This window comes from Lagopus muta, chromosome 3 (assembly GCF_023343835.1).
Source record: "Lagopus muta isolate bLagMut1 chromosome 3, bLagMut1 primary, whole genome shotgun sequence".
In the NCBI taxonomy this organism is placed as follows: domain Eukaryota; kingdom Metazoa; phylum Chordata; class Aves; order Galliformes; family Phasianidae; genus Lagopus; species Lagopus muta.
The window spans coordinates 44594287-44621245 of NC_064435.1; the positions used below are offsets into that span (position 1 = coordinate 44594287).

Below are 26959 nucleotides of genomic sequence, written 5' to 3' on the forward strand. Positions count from 1 at the left end.
CTAAAGTAACACAAAGACAGTGAGTGCAGCAAACCGAATGAATGTGGTAAGGTTATTACCTGATTAGAACAAGAGAACAATGTATTCCATGCTTTTTTGTTGTTGTTGTTGCTGTTGTTTTTGTTATTGTTTTTTGTTTTTTAAGATATGAAACCATACAATAAAACAGAATTACTTAAGGCAATTAATAGAGTCATAGAATAGCTTAGGTTGGAAGGGAACTCAGAGCCCACCCAGTCCCACTCCATGCAATGGGCAAGGCTGCCATCCAGCAGCTCAGCTGCCCTGGGCCCCATCCAACCTGGCTTTGAGTGCCTCCAGGAATGGAGCACCACAGCATCTTTGGGCAGCTGTGCCAGCACCTCACTGCCCTTGGAATGAATAATTTCCTCCTAACATCTAACCTAAATTTCCCTTCTCTTACTTTTAAGCAATTCTCTCTTGTCCTGCCATTATCAGACCATATAGAATGTCAATCTCCCTCCTTGTAAGTTCCCTTCAAATACTGGAAGGCTACAATGAGGTCTTCCCAGAGCCTTCTCTTCTCCAGGCTGAACAAGCCCAGCTCCTTCTGCCTGTCTTGATAGGAGAGGTGCTTCAGCATTATGATAAACTTTATGACCCTCCTCTGGACCCACTCCAGCAGCCCTGCATGCCTCCTGTGCTGGGGGCTGCAGGCCTGGATTCAGTACTCCAAATAGGGCTTCATGAGGGCAAAGTGGAGGGGGACAGTCACTTCCTTCACTCTGCTGTTGGTGATGGTGATCAGTTCAAAAATTGCTTACAGCTGTTTTACTGTAATTATCATTGTGAGAGTCTTCATGTTAAAAACTAAACAAACAAACAAAAAACCAACCAACCAAACAAAAAACACCAAACAATTGCAACATTTGAAAAAAAAAAAAGGGAGAACTCTTATGTACAGAATAGCAATGAATAGTTTTGAAGCAGCATCTCCAGATCTGATTACTTATGTGTCTGAAATGTGTGGGGGTGCATATGTGTTTTAATTCTACATTAAGAACACTTAATGAACCTTCAGCTTCCACCTTCATGAGCAGCAGTACACAGCAAAGCCCTTGGTGAATATGCACTATGGGCAGCTGTTCTGGGCTGAGGTGTGCCTGGGTGCAGGGTGAAGGATTTGCATCTCGTGCCAAGGCTTGCAGGGCTGGACCAGAGGTCATTTTTTCTATTGCTTTTGCAGCCTCACCACTCAGTGGGACTTAAGAGCAACAGAAGCATATCAGTTCATTGAACATTGAAACCAAGCTCACAACTTAAATTTTTGAGTTGTATGAATATTTATATTGACTTTGATGCTACCCATGCAGGGAAAGTCTGATTGAAGCATTTGGAGTAATGCTTTGAATAAATAAGTTTGTTTTCAGGCTAGCATATTTTTATTTATTTTTGAGACAGGGCTGATTTTCTTCATTTTCTGGTTTAAAATAAAGTTTGAAATAGTGATCATCAGGACTCTCTAAGGCTTGGAAGTGGTTGAGAGTTATTTGAGTTGGACTTTGTCACTAGGGGGCAGTTAGTCACAAAATTAGCTGTGGGATTTCAGTTTTGTTTTGCAGAAGTTTTTTTCTACAGAGTATCTTTAAAAATACCTGTTGATTTTTGTGTTGATTCAATAATGTGAACATATAAATATCTGCTGGTGCCAACACAGCTGAGTTTCAGGGCAAGGATCTGCAGTTAAACATTTCCTCCTGGTTGGGGGATAAAGGGTAAGGCTAAGGAGAGACTGCAGTGTGCAGGATTTAGCACGTACATAATAAGCTCAGGCTAAAAATACACCAAAAGGCTGCTCAATTAGTATTAATTTAATTATTAAAAACTGAAGTGGAGCAAATAATCATATTTAGCAGCAGGGGAGAAAATAATCACAAATGCAGTTACATTTCTTGTGAGCACCAAAATCTTTCTGCTTTGAGATGCAAAACCTCCTCTTGTTGAAAACAAAGAAAATCAGAGCTCTTATTTTTTACATGTGCCCATTGGGAAGCATCTGGGATGCCAGCTGGAGTGCACAGGGGTTTACAGTAGTTTGTGCTTCATGCTACTGCCCAGATTCACCTTACCCCCACAGCTTCTGATGGGATGCTCAATACATGCTGGCAGCCCAGTCACACAGGAGCACTTCAGCAGCTCCCCGTATGCCAGAAAGCTGGGTTTGTGTCAAGAAATGGCACATTTTACCTACCAGTTGCATGCCTGTATGAATTTGTAGTGGGACTGCTTTTCTCTGTTCCCCTCTGATAGATAAACAATCACAGAGAGCTGGATAGTACTGTAAGGGGTGTTCCAAGCTGATGGGCTTTGCTGTACTTTTCTGGCTGTCACTGCCAATCACAGAGAATGAAGAACTCAGGAACTGCGTTGGCCAGGCGTTGCAATGCTGAGGCGTGCAGAATGCAAGGATTGGTTTACACATGCTTTCAGCAGGCATGGCATGCAGTCCTATTGCTGTGCTGTAGGGCTTGTTTGTCAGCGTTGTCCTCAGCTTCTGACTGGAGCTCTCCATAGAAGGGCTCAGTTGGGGGTTACTTGTTTTTGCTTTAGCTGCTGTTGGCAATCTAAGAAGTTAGTTATGTAATGAATCTGCTGTAGTGAGAGGGTGGAGCGAAAGGGGCATATTACAGGTGGGAACCTGAGTTGAACTGGAATCAGGAGGGGACAGAAATGGAAGAGTATTGGTGACAGAGCTCTGGGAAGGGGAGGAAGCAGTGACAAAGACCTACCATGCTGGAAGCATGACTTATTTGTTTATTTTAAACTGAACTGCCTCAAATGAAGTCTCTGGAAACATGCTTTCAATAAAACATGGAGATGTAGGTGGTTTCAAAAGTTTCAAAAACACTTTGCTAAATATCTGTGCGGGTATTTCTCTGCATCTTCTATTTCCTTTGAGGCAATGCTCTTGTGGTGCATTTTGTAAGACTTGTAGGTGGGACATTAAAATTACAACAGACAGAAAAGATGGAAGAAATAATGGCAATCTATCTTAGAACCATTTCTTACAATTAAAGGACATGAATCCTGATTCAGGATTATGATTAAGGGGCATCTTGTGCATTGCCTTCTGCACACATAGACTCAAGATCAGGTCTTTCCGCATGAGTTTTGTCCCTTCACATACTTGCACCTTCTGTTTCATAGCTCAGAGGGAAGCAGCATTAAAACCCAGTGGTTAGCATGTAAAAAGAAAGAGATTTCATATAGATTCTCTGTAGTAAAGGATTTTAAAATGATTGAGAACAATTTAGAATTAAAAAGGCAAGTCAGCCATGGTAATTATGAATTATGGAAACATTGCTTTGGCTGACTGATAGGTCAAGGGTACCCAGACAAATTTTTCCCAAGTATCCATTCATGGTGCTGGATTTCTGCTCACTGAAACTTTGTCTTTTATGGTGCCGACTTATCTGTGCAGGCATCAAGATCTGCCCGTCTGTAGTATATGCCAGGTGCTCAGATGACCATATAAGTGTTTCAGCGCAGGGATTAGATTGCAGGACCAGGATTTATGAGCTGAAATTCTTTTTTCTCCGCCTGTCATGATGAACTTCACTGCAGCATGGCTTCTGCTACGTTTCCTGGAAAGATAAGGTGGGCATCTGAATTCGCAGTCACAGTGATTGAATGTTATTAGGGAAAGCTTAAAACTAGGTTTTACAAAAACAAAATAGAAGTATTCAAGAAAAAAAAATATCAGTACCTTTTGAAATGGCATTCTTTTGTGTAGCTTGCAGTCTAAAAGGGAACAGCATTTCTTACTCTAGTAATTGACAAAATAGACTATGGTCAGCTTAATTATGACGCTGAAAGAATTTTGAACAATTACAAAGTGTAGTTTTCTGTTTTTGCTTCTCATGCATTTTAAGTGAAGCAGGTAGAGGGCACTAAGTGCTAACATTCAGGATACTGCTCCATTGTGCTGATTCTTGGCAAATTCCATGGCTGGTCTTCAGCTGCAATAGCAGGGTACCTGTACTTTACATTATAATAGTCTGGTAGCACTCACACAATCCATTAATACAACTCAGCAGTTGGACTTGTAACATCTTAAACTGCTAAAAGTGGGGCTCCTTAAGAATCAGCATGGAAATAATACAGGCATTGATTTGGAAACTTTCCATGAGGTCAAGTTTAGAGTTGATATTGCTGTCTTTGCATAAGACAACTGAGATATTAAGTGTGTTGTGTGTATTATGTTTTTCACTTTTTTTAATGAATGAAGAGAGAGGCATTATTTGCCATGAAAATGAAACTCTACAGGAAAAAAACTCAATTTCTCTTCTAGACAGAGGAAAACCATTGGAGCAGTACTGTAGGAACAGCTTAAGATATATTTGTATTTAATCAATGCTGTATAATTAGAAACAGTGTTTAAGAGTTTGTTACACTGACTGTTGAGCTATTTGCAATCTTTAAATGCATGTCTGTTTTATGAACAAAAAACCAACATCTCTTAGTTCTCAGAAAGGCTCATTTGTTTTTCTCTATTTATTGTAGTCCACTTCGAGGATAGCAAAACCAGAAAAACAGCAATTTGACAAGTGGTAAATATAAATATTCCTGTAATACTTCCTAAACACTCAGCATCTTTAGAATGTAACCTAGAAGAATGATCTGGTGTATGCGTGTGGTACTTAGGGGTTGCAGTTCAACCCCTTGCTCTCAATAACTTTCTATGTAATTTTGGAAATCGCTGCGTATTGCTAAGCTTTGAACACAGATCATAATGCGTGTAATACTCTGTCTTCTTGTCTTCTTTTCTGTTGGAAACTTGTCTTTGGAACTTTGCTGTTACCAGGCTTCCCCACTGCTTAGCACTACTAGAGTTTTGGTGTCCAGGAGACAGTTTGTATAAGTGCAGAGAATCTAAGTGGTGGAAAGCAGCACAATAATTATTTCAGTGGTTGTCTGGTGTGCCCCCACTGTGAGCTGTGTGAGATAAGAAACATAACTTACCCCTCCTGTTGCCAGGCTGACACCACTTGGACATGTGGTGGGCCCTACCAACCACGTTTTGGAGGTAGGAGACCTCCAGACTCTGAAGTACTTGAAAATGGGGTCTTTACAATTTATTATTTTTTTTTAATTTTCTGTTGTGGTACATAAATACAGCAATACTAGATCAGACCTGAACTTCACCTTGCTCAATTTCCTAGCTGCAGATTGAAATCTCTCCACGTTGCCTTCCCAAACTCTGGCAGTTTGTGTTTCAGGAACTTCCTGTGCCAGAGGTGGTTTCTGTTTGCTTATCAACCCTCAAAGGATTTCTCATCTCTCAGCTTGCTCAGTCATTCCCTGAATCCATGTAAAGTTTCAGCAGCCACAACATCCCCTGGTGAAGACTTCCTGAGTTTCCTTTCCTGGTTGAGTGGAGAGCTGCTTCTTTGCATTTGTTCTGAACCTGCCATCTGCCTGCTGCATTGGGTGCCCCCGGCCCTGTGTTTAGAAGAGGCAGTAAACAGTCAGCTCTGATTCACCCCTTCCATGTCACTTTTGATATTATAGATCTCTATCATATCTCCTTTGGATTGCTGCTTTTCCAGGTTTTGTAGTATTGCTCCTTGTAACCCAGCCTGTCATTTTAATCCACCATCTTACCTTCTTTTTTTCTTCTCCATTTCTGTTGCATCCTTCTTCACATGAATGGAAAGATCAGAATTGCTTAAACTACTTAAGCTGCAGCTGTGTATATACACTGTAACACAACACTTCCTTTTTGTTTTTTTCTGTAGTCTTCAATTTGGAAATAGGAATTATCCAATCCTTAGAACAGGAGGCTCAGTGGAGACCTTAACTGCTCTCCACAACTCTCTGAAAGGAGGTTGTGGCAAGAGGGGGGTCAGCCTCTTCCTCCAGGTAACAATAGGATAGGATGAGAGGGAATGGCCTCAAGTTGTTCCGGGAGAGGTTCAGGTTGGATATTAGGAAACATCCCTTCTCAGAAAGAGTAGTTGTGTATTGGAACAGGCTGCCCAAGGAGTTGGTGGAGTTGCTGTTCCTGGAGGTGTTCAAGAACCGTGTGGATGTGGCACTGAGGGTCGTGGTCAGGTGGGCATTGGTTGATGGTTGAACTGAATGATCTTAATTGTTTTTTCCAACCTTAATGATTCTTTGAACTTGCTGTCTAACTTTTGAGCATCACGGAATCACAGAATATCAAGGATTGGAAGGGACCTTGAAAGATCACCTAGTCCAATCTCCCTGCCGGAGCAGAAACACCTAGATCAGGTCACATAGGAACGCGTCCATGATTCTGATGTTTATATAGGAGTCTCACCACCCCAATATCTTGTTCCTGAGTAGCAGAGTTCCACGTTCAGTTCATTACCCACTACTTTTAAGTAAAAATGTTTTTCTCTACTTAGCATCGCTTTGCAGAAATTTTATTTCATGTGAAACGTGACTACCTGCTTACATTTGTCCAAAGTTCTTTAGTCTCCATTGTTTCTACCTCTTATTTAAGGGTGGAATTAACATCATCAGCAAATGCTGTCATTTCCCTTCCTCAGATGGTTTTAAGAACATACTGAATAGTTTTATTCCTTTCTTAGCTGCCTGTAGGACTCTGTTGGTGCCTTTCTTTCACAGTGAGATGGTTATTAATGTCCATGCTCTGTTTCCTATCTTCTCTAAATCCACGCAAAGATGTTCTCTCTAATTCCATGCCTGTTAGGTTTCCGTAAGAAATCTTATGTGAGAGATTATCAAATACCTTTTGGAAATCCAAATAGAAAGTGTGTCTGAGTAGGAGAAAGCAGATATGGAGTCCCATACAATGCATTGCCTGAAGGAAAATAGCAGGCAGTCAAGAGACTTGTTATTGTTGCTCATCTGAACTGTTCAGTCATTTGTGACAAATATCAGTATTCCGGATGATTCAGTAGCAGCTGAACAGATGAGGGCTCTGAGGATGTGGATTTACAGTGGATTTATGCTGATCCATGCGTAAGCTTCCTCACTAGGGGACTTCTCCTTGCCCCTTCTGCTATCCCTAGCCATGCATTTCCATCCATACAGCCGATGGGCCTGATTATAGCTGATATGATGGAAAATCAACCGATTAAGCAAGATGAGGGTTTTTAGCTGATGTCTTTACCACATGAAGTGAGGGACTAGTACTGTCACAGTGAAGCAGGAGAGGCACACTGTGGCATTCTCCATTCTTGGCAGAGATTGAACAGTTAACACTAGTCATGGAACCAAACTTTGAGCGAAGCTGTAGGTTTGTAGCTTGTCTGGAGTGGTAATTTTTACTAAGATCATTTGAATGTTGGGTATGAGGAGGTAGTGGTGTGTTACTATTTGATTTTCTTTTTCCAGCAGTGAGGCCACAGTGTGTTAATGGAATTGATTTATTCTCAGAAATGGAAAAAAAAATTGAGGGATTACTTCATGACTGGCTCTGTTTGTGTCTGAGTAGCATTTTCCCGTGATCAGTAAGCCCAGCTTCCAGTATTCCAGTGATCCTTTTTATTTTTATTTTCACTGTACTAAACTTTCATGCTATGCAGTAGGAACCATGTGCGTTTCCTTTTTTTTTTTTCCTTCTTTCCGCTCTCTCCCCCTCCAGTGACTTTTGTAGATAGTTATGTGTAATTCAAGAGGATTAATAATACTTATAGGAATAAAGACATTACTGATATGTTTACATGCACAGAAGAAATCTGAAACTCTTGAGTTGTTTGCAGCTCTGTTATTCCAGAGTCTCCAGCTATACATCTAATTAACCATCTATTTAAAAATGCTGTTCGCTGATTTCACTACCTGCCAGCAACATAAGGATGCAAAATTAATATGTATTCCTCATTACGCTTGCAGTTCTTGAACCTAGTCTTAATATTGTAAACAATCCAAGGTACACAAATCACTTTAATTATAGCAAAAGGTTAATGTGTTCACAATACCCAAAAGTTGTGTGTGGTTGTGTGGGTGTGGATGCTCAATTATCACATTTTCTTTTTTAGATCCCTTAGAAGGCAGGAAATTAAGTCCTGTCAAATTGAGTATTTTACTCTTCACTAATTATTTAAGTAATTACAATTTGAGTGGCTTTAGTCCAGTGTATTTTCTAATATGAAGAGAATTTTTCCACATTGCCTTTGTTTGTTTTTACATTATTTATTTAGATATTATAGAATCATAGAATATCCCGAGTTGATAGGGACCCATATTTATAATAAACTAAATAGAAATATGCCTTTTTCCCTCATCTTTGGAAATACATGAAGACCTTGCCCCTGCAGTTAGCAATAAGCCAATACCGCACTAGGTGTTGTTAATAATCAAATGCAATGTTGGCTGTGTTCTTGAGCCAGAAAGAAAGAAAAGTGTCTCATCCTGAGTGTTCAGTTCAGTAGAAATTAGTAATTTATATGTGAATAATGGCATCTTATTATAAATATGTCACTTGGTACTTGCTTGTCAGTAATTCACATGTTGATTCGTGTCAGGCACAAAGGATTGTTTTATAAAGCCTGAAGAAGAATAGAGTCGTTTGGGGAAAACAGACATGGGAAATTTTTCATTCATAAAAATTCATTTTAGTTTAGTTATGTGGTATAAAGAACTTTTTTGTAATTCCTTTCTCACCCTTGCAGAAGACACGTTAGTGTTGTGCTCAGATTTAGGATGTCATCTTCACTATCCATATTAATACACACCCAGGATGGATTACACTTAAATTAGTCTGTCAGCCATTGTGATTTCAGTTCTTGGTTGTGCCTGGAATGTTGCATCCTACAGTGGCAAACAGGAAGACTTGATAGTTCATTTTCTGAGAACATGTTGGTCCATGATGTCAGAGGTGGATGTTGGTGGTATGGCAGTAGAGGTTGAACCCTCCCACCAGTATTCCATTACACGTGGTCACCATGTGACAGATGGCAGCACAGGAGTAGTCTGACAAAATGGCATCTGACATGGAAGTGTGTATGAAGCAAAGGTGCATCACTAAATTCCTACACATGAGAAGATGGCACCTACTGACATTCACTGACATTTGCTGTACATTTCTGGAGACCAACCAGCAGGTGTGAGTGCAGTGGGACAATGGGTGTTGCATTTCAGAAGTGGTGGTAGAGACATGAAAGATAAATCACGTTCCAGAAGGCCATGAGGTTTTTTTTACAAGTGCAGCATGCAGGCTTTTGGTCATTGCAGATGAAAATGCATAGCTAGTCGTGGTCACTGTGTTGAAAAACAGTGTTTTGTAGATGAGAATTTCTTCTATCAAATGATAGTATTGTACTCTTTATATCTGATGTAGTCTCCTGATGTATGTGAATAAATAGGAGGCACTACTTTTGGAGTGATTGCATGAATAGCAGTGTGCCTTATGGTCATGTTCTACTTGTAGGTCTCCATAAAACCGCACCTGCACATTTTATTGATGTGAATTGTACCTAGGTACTAGCTTTTGGATATGTACATATGGTCCTTTGCAAGCAGCAGTAATACGTTCTGAGGGCAGAAAATGTGTGTGTGCAAAACCTGCAGGTGTGGTTTTAAAGCCTGCCTAACGATTTACCTTCTATGTATGAAAAAGGTAGGCTCTGCCTTAGAACACCTCCTTAGCCTCTTCCTGAGTGATGGAGTTGCTAGAGTGCATCATTTGGGCTTTTGCCATCAGAGTACTTGCAGTTTTCAGGGTATAATGCCACCATACTGCCATTATTTTTGTCTGTTTAATTAACCATGTTGTCAGTGACATACATGAGATCAGTTCTCATAATTACTTCTCCAACTGAACTTGCTTCATCAGCCCTGCCACTACCTGCTTCTTAGCACTGCCAATACCAGAGTTGGCAGAGCACTGATGGCACGCAGAGGGAGTTCAGTAAGGATTTCTGAAGCAAGCAAAAGGCTCCTGCCAAACCAGGCTTGGAGAATCAGGGTGCTGCACCTGCGGGTACGGAGGCAGTTGCAATTAGTGCCAGTACATGCAATAAACACTCCATTGCTGCTCAGTTAGCAAAAGTTAGTGGTGGATTGAATTACAACCTTGAGCTGCAGGTTTCTCTTTAGAGGCAGTAAGCATAGAGGATTTATTTATTTATTTACTTGTTCAAAAGCTTAAATGTGCTGTCACAGCTCTACAGTACCCTTTGCAGTCTGGCCTTCAGAGTTTATTTGGGATTTTTGGAACAATCATCTCATAAGATCCATAAGATTAAATAATTGCTGTCAGATCTCTCTCACAATTTTTCTTCAAATTCTACTCATGGATTATTATTATTATTTATTCTCTAGTCTGCTGTCTTTCCAATATGGAGGGGTACAGTTTGAATTTCCATATTTGAAGAATGTGTCCAGAGAGCATGGCTGAAATGTTCTTACAGAAGTCTTCTCATTGAGGTTATCTGTATGTTGCTATGCTCTCTTCCTTCCAGGAGCACCTTAAAATATTACCCATCCAAAATGATTAAAGCTGTCCATTGCAGAAAGACAGAAATAGGTGTTTAATTTGGCTCTGAACTTAAGGTCCTCTTAATCTGAGGACCTTATTTCTTAATAATAAAAATTGAGCTAGCTTGATCTCTTTGTAGGATGGAGAAAGTGGGAAGAAGAGATTTTACAGTGCTCGTCATCAGCAATTGACTCAAATTGCAATAAGCAATAAGTAGTATTATTTGTTAATATAACCTTATTTGTAATGTTTCTTGTAGCAAAGTTACAAGTGACAAGCGCTAAAGCTGTGCATTCTCTAAAAATTCACGTATGAGAAATCAACTACGTTGATTAAACTGTTTTCAAGTTGTCCAGATCCATCTGAGAATGAAATCTGCAGCAGTGGTTGAGCTTCCTGCCCTCCTGCTCTCTCCCCAATTTCTTCTGACTAGCACTAACCTGAATCTTTGTGCATCCTGGATTCGTATTATATGCTCAGTCATGGGTGACCTTTAACAAATGACTTTCAATAACTATAGCTAAATTCAAGCACTAGAGTTGGTCGCAAAAGGTCATACTCTAGTTATACAAAACATAGATAAATTTGTACTCCCTGCAGCAACTGAATGCTGTAGGTTTTTGTTCTGTATCTGACCAATCTTAATGCAGAGCCATGCATTTGGAAAGGTTATATTCAAGCTTTGTTTCTCTTTGCCTTTCTCCTCCTAGTTTTCTTTCACTCTAGAATTATCCTGTAAAGAATATTTTTTGTTGTTAAGGTTCTGTTTCAAAGGGTTCCTCTTTCACCTTTTTCCCTGAGTTTGTCACTCGTCAATTGCTAGTTCTCATGCGTGTAATCCTTGCAAATGTGAGCACTGTCTTTCTGTGAGTGTTAGATTCTCATTGGGGAATGTTTTACTTTGAAATGGAACGATTTCAGTGCAGTTATTTGGGGCCAGCATACTAAGAGTGTGCCTTTTTAGACCTTAAACAAAAAAAAGTGGCAGATTCTAACAAGTACAGTTTATTTATGTAGGCATAACTTAGAATGAGTAATAAATTGAAGCAATATTTGCTCTCAGCACCACTGGTCACTTCCTGGCCTTATGTTGTATAGACAATTCATCTCTTTTTTTATTCCTAAAATACAGAAACTGTAGACGAGGGCTTCCCATTGAGATTTTGCTGTGGGATGCTACTTTGTAATTAGTGCCATAGAGCTGGATTTTCCCATCCCTGTTTGGGCTTGCTCATCTTGCTTGCCACTGCTTCCGATTCAGATCAGGGAAGCTCTGTAGCTCTATTTATGGACAATTATCCTAGAAGGTGAGTCAGAAAAAAAAAAAGAAAGAAAAAAAAAAAAAAAAAAGAAGACTGTATATATAGTCCTGTGGGAGCTTGTGTGTTGTTCATCTTTGGTACTGATGCCCCCATCTTCATATGCCATTTCCAGGCCATTCTAATTAAGATTAAGTGGGCTCCATGAGCTTCACAGCTGGATATCCACTCATTTTTACTACAACTAAAAAAGCAGCAGCTGATCTTCTCTAGGGTATGCCACAACGGATTTCATTAGGCCTCGTGCCTTTGCCACAAAATAGTTAATCTGACTGCAAATTCCATCTTCAGTTACATTCCTCATCTGGGTGGGGACTGCTGTATGTACTTAATGTGGACAAAAATGAAACAGGACTTAAAACCAACGCCAGCCTCATGTCTCAGCCATGCTGTCAGTGCAGTGCAAAGCTTCTGCTGTCTAGCATTGAAACAGGGTGTATTAGAGACTAAGATGTCCATGGCTCTTACTTCTGTGTGGGAACCATGAGTACACAGACGCATGCACTAGTTGCTCTCCATGATCTTTTCCTTTGTGACAGTTCCTACCTTCCTGCTCACATAGTAAACATCAGATAGTTTCCCTTCAGAGGGAAGAAGTCACCTATCCTTCATTTAACACAAACAGCCTTGATACAGGAAACTGGAAAAGCACCAGCTGACAGGAGGAAGTGGCTTCTTTTCTGTCAAAGCCCAGGAGCCTACTTTGTGGAAGGTAATCGCAGCAGCAGTTGAGCTCAACACTGTAGCATAGTCAGAAACATTTTAACATTTGATCTATACTTCAGATAATCACTGTATAATAAAGCTCTGTGTATAGCTAGCTACATGGAAGTAAAGGCTGGTGGTCCATCCAATTTGAAACAGGAGTGCAGCAGCCCTTGCAGTGTGAGAACTGAGGCAGTTTCTACCTTAGGATCTGGAACATGTTGTGATGAAGTTTGAGGAAATGTGCCTGCTAAGCCATAATTAACTGATCTTTGCTTGCATAATTGCAGATGAGTAGGAATCTATTATTTGCTCCATTTGGTTTCTTAGGAGAGCAGGAATCTGAGTAACTCATGAAGTGGCTAGATAAAAGAAAAAACATTTCAAAGCAGTTGCACAGTAAGCTGTGAAACAAAACTGAAACCAGTTATTCTTATTGTTAGATACAAGATGAATGCCAAACAAGCAATGAAAATATACACAGCATTGACTTGGAAACCCTCCAAAGTATGGTATCAATATTTTGTTGATAGTAAAAACAAATATGCTGTCTGGCATGTTTTCATCATGTCAAATCTTCCATCCTTAGAGGAACAATATGCAAAATATTCATTTTCTTATTTCTTAGAAATATAGAATATAATCAGCTAGAAGAAAAATGATAAATATGCCTGCCTACTAATTACATTACTAATTACCATACAATGGTCACCAATGACAATTTTGTATCATTTGAAAATTTTTGTCAGTGTTGATGAGATAAAGGGTAGGTAAAACTCACATTTTTTATTATCTTACATTCTAGCATCTCCACCTCCTTGCTGTAAGTACAGTTACACGATATTAGCTAATGCAGAATTTGGCTGAAGCATAGGTTTGAATTGCACCTCTCCCTCTTTTTTATGCACAACAAAATTAATGAATTAAGGCTCTCAATCCTATTAACACTAATGTTTCTTAGCCAGGCCAGGAACATTTTTTTTCCCTTTGAGGTTTCTTTTTGATAGGATTTTTTTAGGTGGAAACTGAAAGGTGTATGTTAATAAGCATAAGACATTGGACTGCTGGGGCTTTCGTAAATGTTTAGTTTCCTGAGGTCTTCTGAGCCTCCCAGAAAACAATTCTGCATCCTTATTAGAGACTGACAAAGGTCTGTTTTTATATCAAAAGTAAGCATGAAAAATTACCTTGGGAGACCTTGGAATGCTATGAGAATTTCCGTGTTTTGAAATGGCCAACTTTCCTTTATTTGCTTCAATCAGTATCAACTTAAATTTCACAGGACCACAGAATCACAGAATGGCCAGGGTTGGAAGGGACCTCAAGGATCATCAAGCTCCAACCCCCCTGCCACATGCAGGGCCACCAACCTCCACATTTAATACCAGACCTGGCTGCCCAGGGCCCCATTCCTGGGGCCTTGAACACCTCCAGGACGGGGCATCCACAACCTCTCTGGGCAGCCTGTTCCAGCACCTCACCATTCTCTCTGTAAAGAACTTCCCACTGACATCCAACCTAAATCTTCCCTCCCTGAACTTAAAACCATTTCCCCTTGTCCTGCAGTTATCAACTCTTCCAAAGAGTTGATTCCCCTCCCCTCTGTAGGCTCCGTTTAGGTACTGAAAGGCTGCAATGAGGTCACCCCGCAGCCTTCTTTTCTCCAGGCTGAACAAGCCCAGCTCCCTCAGCCTGTCTTTGTAAGGGAGGTCCTCCAGCCCCCTGATCATCTTTGTTGCTCTCCTCTGGAATTTCTTTCTATGTTTCTCACTGCCAGGGCAACTTATGAGTTGGCCTTGTGACAGCTGAGAAGGGATTATGCAATACCATGAGGATGTGATTAATACTGTAAACATAGTCAGTTGCATAATTATCACAGGTGCAAGACTAAGCTAACCAATGTTTTGAAGGCAGTGCTGTAACAGAACAGTTTTGCATTTCCGAATTCCGTATTTGGAGGAAAATGTGATGCCTGTCCGAAGGAGCTGTGCAGCTTGCATGGTCTTAGAGAACCAACAGTTAAATTATAGGAAAATGCATGTTTCTGTCCTGAATATTTTAAAATTTGTGTGCTAAGTTACAGGCATGTTCAGAGGGTAATCTGTTAGGGTAACGTCTTCTCAGTTACAAGTCTGAAAAATAAACCCAAGTGTTTCTTTCTCAGGCTCTGGTGCCATTGTAAGTTTCTTCAAAAGTTTTGCAAGTGCATGGTTTGGTTTTCTTTCATTGCTCTAGCAGGTTAAAAAAAGCAGTAAAGGAAGTGGAGAGAATCGTAACCAAATACACTGCATATGTGTTTATTTAAATCTATAAAAATAAAGTAAAATCCAAAGCTGCCAATGTTTCTATCATGAGCTGGGGAAAAATATATATATATATATATATATATATATATATATATATTAGGATATTGAATTAATATATATGTGTATATATATATATATATAAATATTAGGATATTGAATTATCTCCTTAAAACTGATTTCCTTTAGTGCCATTCCCCTCCTAGTTAAGTGAATATGGCTGTCTTAGGTTATGAATGTGGCTGTTTCAGGGCAAGGCTGAGGGTCCCCTCTTGTTTAAAGGATAAATTTGATTTAGGGGTGGGGGGGAAGAAAGAAAAGAAACTATATCCTTTGTTGCCAGGACTTGCAGCAGTGACGTCATATAAGTTGGCAGATCTGTGTATTTCAGGGATTTTACACTAATTAAATGCAGTAGTATTCTTTTGCCTTTTGAAATGAAACTTTTTTTCCCTTCGCTATATACTTAGGGAACAAACATGCTGTCAAAATCCTTAATGTATCCAACTATTTGAACATAAGAATAGCATCAAGCTGTTATTTGTTCTGTTGGAGTGTACTCATATTTCCAATCAATCTTTTGTACCTGGTAATGTTAATTATATTTGAGCTGGAAGAAGTTTAACATTGAAAGGAATTACAGCAGATTAATCTGTAAACCTGCACAAATATCACATTCCTTTGTATGAAGGTAAGCATGGCACAGTGTGCATAATTATGCGTTGTTCCTTGTTTAGGTTGGGCACATAAAGCTGAGGAGTCCGTGTTGCAGTTCTTCATGGCAGCATCAGTTTGGACATGCTCCTGTGTCTTGAAGTGGTCACTTACATTACAAAATATACATTGTTCCTTTCTGTAAGATACCATTCTGTTTAAGAATAAGTAAGCAAAAAAAAACAACCAAAAAAAAAACCACCAGAAAAACCCAACTTGCCCTGGAAACAGGAATTAGTGTACTAATTAGTGGTTGAAAATACACAGAAATCTTTTAAAGAATGTTTGCTGTAATTTTTTTTTTTTTTTCCTGAAGTGATACAGCTTGAGGTTAGCCCAAGAAAGCCATTTATCTCAATCACCCCAAACCGTGTAAAGGTATTGTTTTATGCTTTTTGCAATTAGTGAGACAAAAGAAAATCACTAAAAATGAGTTTAGGGAGATTTCTCTGCTTCCGGGTTTCAACAAGTGTTTTGTCTCAGTTGCACCAGTTTCTCCTCAGTTAGTGTGACAGGAGAGCAGCAAATAAGAACTGCAGTTTGTACTGGTGAACACAGATCGTTTGACTCGGTGCAACCATGGATTGCAGTCATCTATGATGGAGGCTATTTGATTTGCTTACATTGTCAAATCTGGTCATATAATCTACTGAGCTGAGCTAGGAGCAATTTCCTAGAAAAAAAAAAAGTTTCAGGAGAAACATGGGAGAATGATGACCCATTTGTGCTGCAGAAGATGTGTCTCAATGGACTACGTGGTCTGTCTGCTCAACAACTTTTGTATAAATTTCCAAATAGCTGTAAATTCCCCAGTTAGTTGATGTTTGCAGTGGCTGTAGAAAAGCTGTTGTGAATTTTGCACTTAGCATCTGAAAGCCTATGGGTAATGAAATGTCTGGCAAATCTCAAGAATTATATGTATGTCATAACAGTAATGCAGGTATTGCCTCTGGGACTGATTGGCATGTTCTGATGGCTCTGGTTCTATCAGTGTGTGGTTGCACTGTCCTTTCAGTTTGGACCTTGTTCTCTAATGGAACTTGCTGAATCATTCAAGTGGATAATGGCCATCACCACAAGTGATCACAAGGCACCTGAACAGAAACATCCTTGTAAAAGTTCAGAGTGCCATAAGTAAAACCCGTGTTAGTGTGACTAGTCATCCTGAAGAAATCTGTGGACTTGAAAAAATGAAAAGAAAATAAAAAGTGGGACAGACAAAATGCTGGTTATTTCAATGGCAGAACTTCCTCCTGCCCTGCTGTTAGTTGTCAGCTAAAAGCTGTAGGGCTAATGTTCTTTTGCTTTGTAAAAAACTTATTTTTTTAAAAAAGCTGAATAGTGGATGGCTTTTCTATTTAATAGCTGTTGTTCTTTAAAGAATATCTCTTAAGCTTAGCAATCATCTATTACAGTGAGGAAAAGGGATATAAGAGATTATTCATGCTAAGTGAAATGAAGATAGTGTTTATTGCATTTGTGTTCTTGCACTTTTTTTTTTTTTATAATAATTTAATAAATTTTAGATTAACTCCTTAAAACAAAAGTGCAGTACACAGCAAGACTTTGCAGGCTTCCTGAAATAATGGTGCCAATGTATTTCCACCCTAATTTGCAGCATCTCTGTTACTACCGATCTTAGTCTCTTCTAAGCGTGACTGCTGACTGTTCCAAATTCACAGTTGTTCCATGATGATGACAGGGATCATCTAGTGAATAAATGGGGAACACAGTATTCAATTTGTTGGTGACCTTGAATTTGATCTCTCTGTTGTCCTTAGCAGCCTAGTCAATCTATGTCCTGTTTATCCCAAGTCATCATTGCTGATGTATCATATAGAGATATTGGCAACTTTCTTCTCCTTGTGACTGTATTTGAATTGGTGAAAAAGAGAGCTAAGAATGAATAAAGAACTGCATAAATTCTTCTTCACTTTTTCCTTAGCCGTGTCAAAAGTGGCCACAGAGAGCTTCCCCAGTCTTTCTGTTCATTTTTGTATTTGTTTGAGGTAGAAACCACAAGTTTGATTGAAAATGCAATTTGCATCTTGAGGCATCACTGGCAATAATGCAATGGCATGAAAGGCTACTCTTCGCGGAACGCACTTTTCCCTCTGGGCTGACTTTAGAAACTCATTGATGTCACTTCCTTCCTCACTCAGCAAGTGAATTTTCACTAATTCTCAAGACCAGCTGTCCATGTTGTCAATAGAAAGTTATTAAAATTCCTTTAAAGTGAATCAAAATAGCCTAAAAACAAATGTACTGGGAAACAGGAAAGCATCAGTATTCAAAGTCCACAAACCTTTGAGCAAAATAGTGTTGATCTAACCAGAGATTTCAAGCACTGTGCTTTCCTAGCAACTTGTATATCATTACAGAATGCTAAAAACAAATACTCCTTCTATTACCAACAATCTATTTGGCTAAAAATGAATTACAAGAATCAATTTTGTTACTTCCAGAGATGATCTCATTGAAAATACATTTGGGGAATTCTCCCCAAAACAGTAGTTTTTTGAATGATATTTTTTGTTTGATGAGGAAAAAAAAAAATAGCATTGTTGTTATATTTAGCAAACAAAAGCAGAACAGAAGCATGCAGGAAATAATTATCATGACAATCTTACAACATAGCCTGAAGTAATTATTTCTATCTGAGTTATCTGTATTGCTTTCCTTGAAAATAGGAGAATTCTCAGCAAGCGGTAGTGAAGAACGTTTTCCTTTAGATATGAGTGTGTTTTAATACTTTAAATATTTTCATTTCACTTTAAAGCTTCTGTCTTGTGCCAGACACATTAGCACAAAGAAATTCTGTTGAAATGGAACATCGTTTCTCATGCTGAAGGAGGCAGCCATCCGTGTTAGGCGGAAACAGACTCTCCCCTGGCAGCTTATTGTGCTACTAACATGTTGTAAACAATGTCCTGTCATTATTACTTAAAAACAAACAAAAACAAAAAACATTCTGGTGGGTACACGTGACTTAGCTGGATAGGTCAGTGTGAAATTACTGACTTTTCCCAATACGTGTGGATGGTCTCCTGTAGCAGAGGGAGAGTAATTGATACCAGCTGCCTTTTTGACAGCTAGTGCATAGGAACAGTAAATTAAGCAAAATCACTGTCCCTTTTGATGTGAAAGAAAAGAATAGGTCTGAGATGTCATTGCTGCTAGGGTCACAGATGGCTGTAGGAGAGCAATGTTCTGTCTTCGGTTTGCTCACATCTTCCGGAGCACGCTGAAGAATGCTGCAGAAGGCCAGGATAAGGGAGCAAGAACATAATTCAGCTCACCGCTTTGTGGGTATTATCAGAATAGAATTTCTCCCTTGAGCCAGCTGGTGCCTAACAGTCATGACACAGGCACGTAATTTTATCTTAGGTTAACAATAGAATCTGCGTTTCTCCTCTGATGCTCAAATCCTGAGCTGGATGCTGCCAGTCTTTCAGGCATGTATACATGCAGCAGTGCATCTCACAGTGTTAATTAAGATAGCATGTGTTTGAAATTCATTGTCTTCACTTTGTATGTTGTAATTCCTTGTAGGGTACAGGATTAGCAAATTTGGATACCTTCATCAGTCTCATTTTTATGACATTTTGATCACGAGCAGCTTGTTTTTTCTTTTTACTTAAGATGGATTTCCATTTAGAAGTTACAAGTTTTTTGCACACGGTAAACTCTATTTCTCAATTATAAAATTCAATTTTTTTTCCTTTATTGTTTCTGACTACAGTGTTTCTTGTGTGTGTATGTTATCATATTCATTAAAATATGTCAGACTAATTATTTTCTTTGTCTTTCAGTGTCTGGAGAAAAATTACAGCAACAGATAACTATGCAGGTACTTTGACACTTCTGTATTTTTTGTTACTTAATTTTTCACGTAGAAGAATTGTAGGAATTACAAAGAGGAGAACTTCACAGGACAGTCTGATATTAACTACATAGGTATTTTGGGGATCATGGATCAGACAGTTTCCTGACTGTGCAGAGATGTCACATTCAAAGAGTAGCCATCTTTTCTGATTTAAACCTAAGCCTTACCATTTAAGCAGTTTACTGCATCTACTTATTGTGTTAATGGTGAGCTCAGAGGATAGATAATATCTCCACTGTTGTCAAATTTTGTAGCACAGGTGTTTTGGTTTTTTTTTTTTTCCAGATAAGCAATACTTTGCTAGTGTTCCTTAAAAAAAAAGCTAGAAAACTATTGGTATGAAATTCATTGCATGTAAATGGTGTCTTTGTTTAGGTTTTCATTTCTGCTGTGAATTTGCCTGAATTCACTGAAATTTTGCCTGAATTTTCACTGAAACTGAAAGTATTTGGGGAGGTGGCTTTTGTCTTGTCCTTCTTACTGCATCAGATGGGACTGTTTAGAAGATCATTGTTATGTATCATTTAGTGTCTCAGCATCATGAAAAGGATATAAGAAACTATACTGAAGTTAAATTTCCCTTTACCAAGTGGAGAGGAGGAAAGACATAAGTTTCCTAAAGTATATGCTCTTGGAAGGACTTGACTTGTAAAGAAAAGACGTGTTACAATTTCACAGGTCTATGTCCTCTTACTGAATGCTGTTATCTGAATGCTATATAAATGGATATTTGTATTGTTCGTGAGATTTATTGATAAGTCACTTAAAAAGCAATCACTAAAATGTTGGTATTTGTGCAATAGCCCTCCATTAAGTAATCTTCCTTCTGAGCCATCAATTAAGGCATTGGCATCATGCCTGGCCATTATCTGATGATCTAGGTGGAGGACTAACCCATTAGGTGACTGACCATCCAAGGTAGCTGTGCACATCTTGGCTTTGACAGCATTTCCCCTGCCATGGCACAGCACTGCACAAATGTCACTCACTTGCAGTGTCTTAAGCTGGCATGGCTCCTGACCAAGTAAGGACCTGCTAGTCTGGAAGCCTGTGGGAAACCTAATCCTGCAACATCAAATAATAACCATAGTTTTGTTCCATCAGAGCTGTTGGAAGCTCCCTGTTGTCTCAAATGATTAAAGAGTGAACATACTTAGCCCCAAACATAGCATTCCATCAAGAAGAGAATAATCTTTGTTTTTTTCCTAAGTAAATGTAAAAATGTTCTGAAAGTTAATGGAAGTTGTGTTCTTCGGCTGGGAGTTTATATCCTAAAACAAGCCTAATTAGCATTTAGAAACTAAATTGCATCTGGACATTAGCCTGAAATGCCTTGCAAAAACACTTTGGGATGTCCTTTTTGGCCAGAAGGGGGGGCAGTTGTATTTTTAAAACACAACGAGGCAACATTGCCAGAGTTGTGGTTGGCTGTCTGGAGATCTAACTCTGTACTGTTCCCCTGTGACAGTTAAGGGCATTGCTCTTTGCTGAGGAAGAGTGGATTGTGATAAAAAGGATGGTTGTTGAAGTTGCAAACGGTGGACTTGGTCCTATGCTTTGTGTACCTGATCTCGGTCTTCTCCTGCAGCCACTGCCTTCTCCTCAAACTACTGAGCCACTCTGTCTCTGTGCAGTTTGCTAACAAGCATCTAATTTTTCAGTAAAATTCCATTACTGTCATATGTAAAGACTATACCCAAATAAAGCTATAAAAAGTTGATCTGGGGACAAATGGTAGACATTAAGTTTTAGATGGATACCAGTGAAATTGGTGATGCTCAATTCCAAACTTCCTTTGAACTTCCAGGAAACAGAAGAATGTTTTAGAAAATCATTTTATTTCCAAGTGTCTAACTTTCAATGCCATTGCAGAGGCACATATGGTTTGAATTAATATTATTTCAGTAAAGAGGTTTAAATTAAAGTTGATCTTAATGGAGTACCTCCCCTGAGAAGGTTCTTTTTATTCCCTGCACTGAACCACATGTTTTATATGCAGATAAGGTACTTTCCCAGCTTAAAGTTTTGTAGTTGTCTTTCATGCTAGTGAAACAGCACTGAGTTAAACTGGCTGCCAGAAATCTCAGTGAGGTTCTGCAAAAGATGGATATTACAACTCAACAGGAGCAGGAGTACGAAGGGGCAATGGCAGGAGATGTCTTGTTGAGAACTGAGTGAGACAGGGTAGGCATGGGAAATGGATAAAGATGGGGGTTTGGGACTTCAGACATCTTAAATACCATTGATTTTTCTCTGTGGTTCTTAGCTCCTTTTAAAGTCTAAACAAGTTTGGAAAAATACTCTGTAAATATATTATGATGATAGTATCTGTTTCCAAACCCCACTGTCCACAGTTATCACTTTTATTGTCTCATGTTCGCTTTCATCATGAGGTATTTGTTGGTTTTCCATGAGCACCCTTTTGTGGTTTAGATGTTGCATGTTCGTGTAACAACAGTAGTCATCTACTGCCTTACCTGAGCAGGGTCATGCAGTCTTTCTAACTACCTTTGCAACTTCAGGGTAAATCCTGACACCAATCTACAGCCTGATTAACTGTAATGTGTTAACTACTGCTACAGGAAATGCAAGGAAGCAAGAACAGACATTGTGCTTCTGTGTGAGCATCTCAGCTATAAAGCACGTTGCAGACTGCCAGTCAAAATGTGTCTGAAGGCAGCGCTTTGTTTCATCCTTGCCACTCAGATCGCTCTGCGTTGTGGTCTTCCTATATACTTCTACATGTGGTTTTGCCTAGTGCTTCCTGGAAGCTCTGGAGCACTATCAGTATTCATATTTGCATTTTGAAGCTGAAGTTGTTTGCGTGGTCAGACTTTTGGGTAAAAATTTCAGCTGTTTGTCTCTTTCGTGGTGAAATTGTTGGTTGGGTCAGGAGGCTGTTGGAAGAGCTTCATAGTATGTCCTATCATTTTAGTCCCTTGAGAGCTCTTTCCTTAAAGCAGTTTGCTTGCTGTCTTGCATGTTGTATCATTCTCTTAATCTATGAAAGTCTCTGTCACAGAGGATTTCCCATTCTATACATGGGGTTGGGGAGATACAATATTGCAGAAAGTGCTGTAATGTAGCAGAGTACCTGATAGACCCAGGCTTGATGAGGAGTAACTGTACATCTGCCAAAGAGGTGAAAAAAAAAAAAGAAAAGAAAAAAAAAGCCCCAAACCTCCTCTTGAATGTCAGTGTAAGATTATTGTGCAGACCATGTTGGGGAATGACTTGTACATTCTTCAGGTATCAGGTATCAGTGTGGTGTAATATACTCATTTCAAGATGGAAAAAGGCAGTTCAGTCCAATTTCTTTTCCTTATTCAGTGCTGTGGTCTACTGCAGTACTCTTCCTTCTCCTCTTCATTCCCTTAGATGACCTAGCTAGGATATGCTTAATCTACGTACAGTGGCTTCCAGGTACAGGTTCTCTCCTGCTTTGACATCATATTCCTCATTGTTACTTTGTTCCACCAAATTTAGGATGTTGAAAGGATTCAAAAGAAACTACCGCATTTTATCCCACTAAACAAGGGGAATGCTTCCATATTCTTTATAGAATTTTATAATGGTTGAGGCTGGAAGGTATCTCTGGTGGTCATCTGACCAAACCCCCCTTACTCAAAGCAGGGTTAGCATGAGCAGGTTAGCATGCCCAGAACAATGTCTGTATTTTGAGTATTTCCAAGAATGGAGACTGCACAGCCTCTTTGGGAATCTGTCTGTGTTCAGTACCTTTGCAGAGGAGAAGCATTTTTTTAAAATGCAAGTGAAATTTCCTATGCTATAATTACTGCCCACTGACTTGTTTCCTGTCCACCTTGTGTCTTCCTCTCCAGTGGGAGGAACGTGGCTCCATCTTGATTATATCCTTGCCTCTTTTTTACTGAGGAGCACAGAACTGAAGCCTATACACCAGATGTCTTTCCAGGGTTGAGCAAAATGGAAGAATCACCTCCCCCAGTCTGCTTGCAATGCACTGCCTAATGCTGCGCAGGATGCTGTTGACATTCTTTGCCGTGGAGACACACTGCTGGCTCATGATCAGGACCAGAACCCCCAGGTCCTGTTCCAGGCAGTCAGCCTCCAGCTTGTGACAGGGCGCAGAGTTCATGAAATCATAGAATTGCTCAGGTTGGAAAAGACCTTAAGGATCATCAAGTCCAGCCACAACCTAACCATACTACCCTAACTCTAACAACACTCTGCTAAATCATGTCCCTGAGCACCACATCCAAACGGTTTTTAAACACATCCAGGGATGGTGACTCAACCGCCTCCCTGGGGAGCCTATTCCAGTGCTTAACAACCCTGTCTGTAAGGAAGTTTTTCTTGATATCCAACTTAAACCTCTCCTGGTGCAACTTAAGGCCATTTCCCCTCTCCTGTCACCTGTTACCAGTGAGAAGAGACCAATCCCGCTCTCGCTGCAATCACCTTTCAGATATTTGAAGAGAGCAGCAAGGTCTCTTCCTCAGCCTCCTCTTCTCCAAACTAAACAGCCCTGGGGTTGTTCCCCCCAGGAGATGCACTTTGCATTTCCTACTGCTGAATTTCATGATGTTCTAATTAACTGCTTTCACAAGTATGCTGAGGTCTCCATGAATGGCAGCACAACCCTCTGGTGATATCTGGTATATGATCAGATACAAAAACTGAATAGGGGAACTTGTTTAGGTTTGCAGTGCACTTAATGCTTTTTTTCTTCCAAGCTGATTGGATCTGATTCTGATACCAGTATCTTCAAGTTCAGATAACACAATAATCGTTCACTTATGAAGTATTGCATAGTAGTGAGATGGTGAATCTCAGAAAAATGAGGGAAGAATATTACTCAAACAAGAACAGCAGACACTTGTATTTGAGAATGTTTTCAGTATACTTTTAAAAGAAAACATTCTATGATTATTAAGCCATTGCAGGAATATATATGCAGGAATATATATATATGTGTAGATAAGAATACATTTTTGAGGATAATTCTTGTGATAAAAGCAAAGATTAGCGTATGCAGCAGGCTAAGAAGAAGTTGAAAACTGAGCATAAGTAATGAAAGAAGTTACATGAGATTTGAGGAATGGAAGGCAGAACGGCTGAGAAGTTGGATTGCAGTCCTGACTCTCAGCATTCTGGCAGTCCCCTCTCACTCTGTAAAATTGCATGGTTTTTTTTACCAGTGTTAATCAGAAATTGGAAATCACAATATTCACATGGGGTAGGCAATTATTATCTTTCCTTGTTTTGCAGACATTGAAAAATGAAGTGTGAAGGTCAAAAACTTTCTCCAAGTTACAAACCAAACACTGTGGTTCTGGCCCATGCATCTGCCCTTAATTGCAGCGCAGTCCTTTCTAATCATTCTTCTGCTTCAAAGAAGGACAGTGGTTGAGCTAGTTAGTGTTTTGATGATCTGTAACACTACTGACACACATACCAAGAGGACAGCTAGACCAAAAAACTTCCACAGAATAAACAAGAGTACTTTCTCTTACTTGAGTAAGATGTAAGAGTACATTCTCTTACATCTTTTCTCATGTGATAAACATGAATTTATTCCTGGTGAAAATAGGATATATTACCTTCCGTTTAGTGTCAAGAGAGAGTATGCAGCAAATAATTCCCTTTGTAAATTCATAGCCTATTTTGTTCCACAGTAATTTATGATTGTAATCAATTCTCAGGTATTAATGGTTATTTTTGTAAAATTGAACACATGAATTTATTTAAAAGTATATGAATGTAGACAAATACAGATTTGAGATATCTGTCAATTTCGAGTGCTATATACATTTATATTTATTTTTTGTTTACCAATAAAGTCATCTAATTTGAATAAAATGGTAATTGTGATTGAATAGAGAGTGTTTTAAGATCTCTAGAGATCTTATCATCTCTTCCAAAGCAATTTTGGGGAAATTGAATTCTTCATGCCTGAATATACATTAATATTCTTTGACTGAACCTAGTTTCATTTGAAACCTTTCTTACTATTTTTAAAAGAACACGATGTCTTGTTTATGTTGGAAGATAAGTGTGTTTACCTGCAGACAAGATGGAAATGGATTCTGTTTACCAGCAAAAAAATCCCCGTGGATCTTACCACAGCCACTAATGTGAGAAATATTGCCATGTATGCAGAAGTAAAACACTACATTACAGGCTTTTTTTTTTTCTGCTTTTTTTTCTGCTTTTTTTTTTTTTTTTTTTTCCCTCCTTTGTGGGGAAGGAGTACACTTGTTTATTCATCTTCATTTTTACATGTCTCTGCTTGTAAGTGCCCCTGATTCCATGGGGAGGCCTCTCCAGTCACACTGCCAGGCTTTCTCCTTGTCAGTCCTCCTGAAAACAGCACCAATTTTAGCTAACTTTGACACAGTTACAAAAGAAGGGGGGAAAATTTGTCCTTTCTGAAGGAAAGACAGATGACATATCTAGACATATATATATATATTATATATATAATAGGCATATATATATATATATATAATAGACATATCTATTTCATGAGAGGGCAGAGGGTTGGCCAGCAAGCAGGAATAGAGCTGGTGAACCACTGCATTCACATCAACCACTTCTACCAGTTGGAAATCAGCAGAAAGTGCAAGTGTTGGGCTGGGAGACAGGGTAGAGAAATGTGACTGAAGCCCCTGCAGAACTAGGCCACCGCTTGTCTTGCTGCTTATGAGAATGGCTTGGTAAACAGCTTTCTTATAGCTTGATGTCTGCAGCTAAAGTAATTCCCTAAAGTAATTGGTGGAAACGATTGAGTACCCAACTTGAAGCCTTTTGGGCTTACAATCACATTGTTTCACAGTATAGCATACGCTCTCTGTTCCTTTATTGTTCCAGATATCTTAACAGGCATCCAAACTCTGCATTTGGCTACTCAAAACAAGCATCTAAGCAACTCTTAAAGTAGCTGTCTTCACTGTAGGCTGTGGGGGCATGTTAGGAAGGAAACTGATGTACTGAAATTGTACCATCAAGTCCAGGTCTTCATTAACTTCTGCTCATTCATCACCTTACAGGTAGCTGTGCCCTGTAGGATTGTTGCTCTGTGGGTGCAGATGTGCCCCAGTGTTGGTAGTACTGAGCCAGCCTGTTCACTTATATTAGTGTGGTGGGAACCCAGAAATGACCAACTTGTTGGGAAAATTCACACCTGCCAGATTGGACTGCATGAGGTATGGGTATACTGAGAGGTCTTAAAATGCTGTTGGGATATCTGTGAAAACTGAGTCAGTGATGCTGGAGATAAGGAAGTCCACATTCTGTCTTCTGTTTAAAGCCCAGAACTTCTGCTACCTCTAAGACCCCCATTGTATCCCTCCTGTAGATAAAAGTAAGCTGTAGAGGGAGGCTTACCTTCGTGGTGATTACAGCACTTTCTGGAGCCAATGTTTTGGTCTGATCTTGCAGATTTGATCAACCTCTGCAGTTAATGCCCAGCAGTTAGATCAGCTTCTGGAGAGATACATAGTGAATCTCTTCATAGAGGTGGTGCCCAGGAAAATCAGATTTACCTGATTTACCTGATGGTGCTGGTCACCAAGTGCCAGGACAAGGACCCTAATTCCTCTGGATTAACAGATGTTGG

The 26959-nt window shown here is 39.4% G+C and overlaps 1 protein-coding gene across 9 annotated transcripts in view; it reads left to right on the forward strand.

Moving 5' to 3' along the window:
- The window catches only part of CHST9 (carbohydrate sulfotransferase 9), an 88961-nt gene that overhangs the window by 51559 nt on the left and 10443 nt on the right, over nucleotides 1–26959 (forward strand). For 8 of the 9 annotated variants that reach the window (XM_048938446.1, XM_048938448.1, XM_048938450.1 and 5 more), the window contains one exon: nucleotides 19286–19323. The exons of the other annotated variant lie outside the window; for it this stretch is intronic. In XM_048938446.1, the coding sequence (XP_048794403.1) occupies nucleotides 19286–19323 (38 nt within the window). The remainder of the gene's footprint in view (nucleotides 1–19285; nucleotides 19324–26959) is intronic. 9 annotated transcript variants of the gene reach the window in all.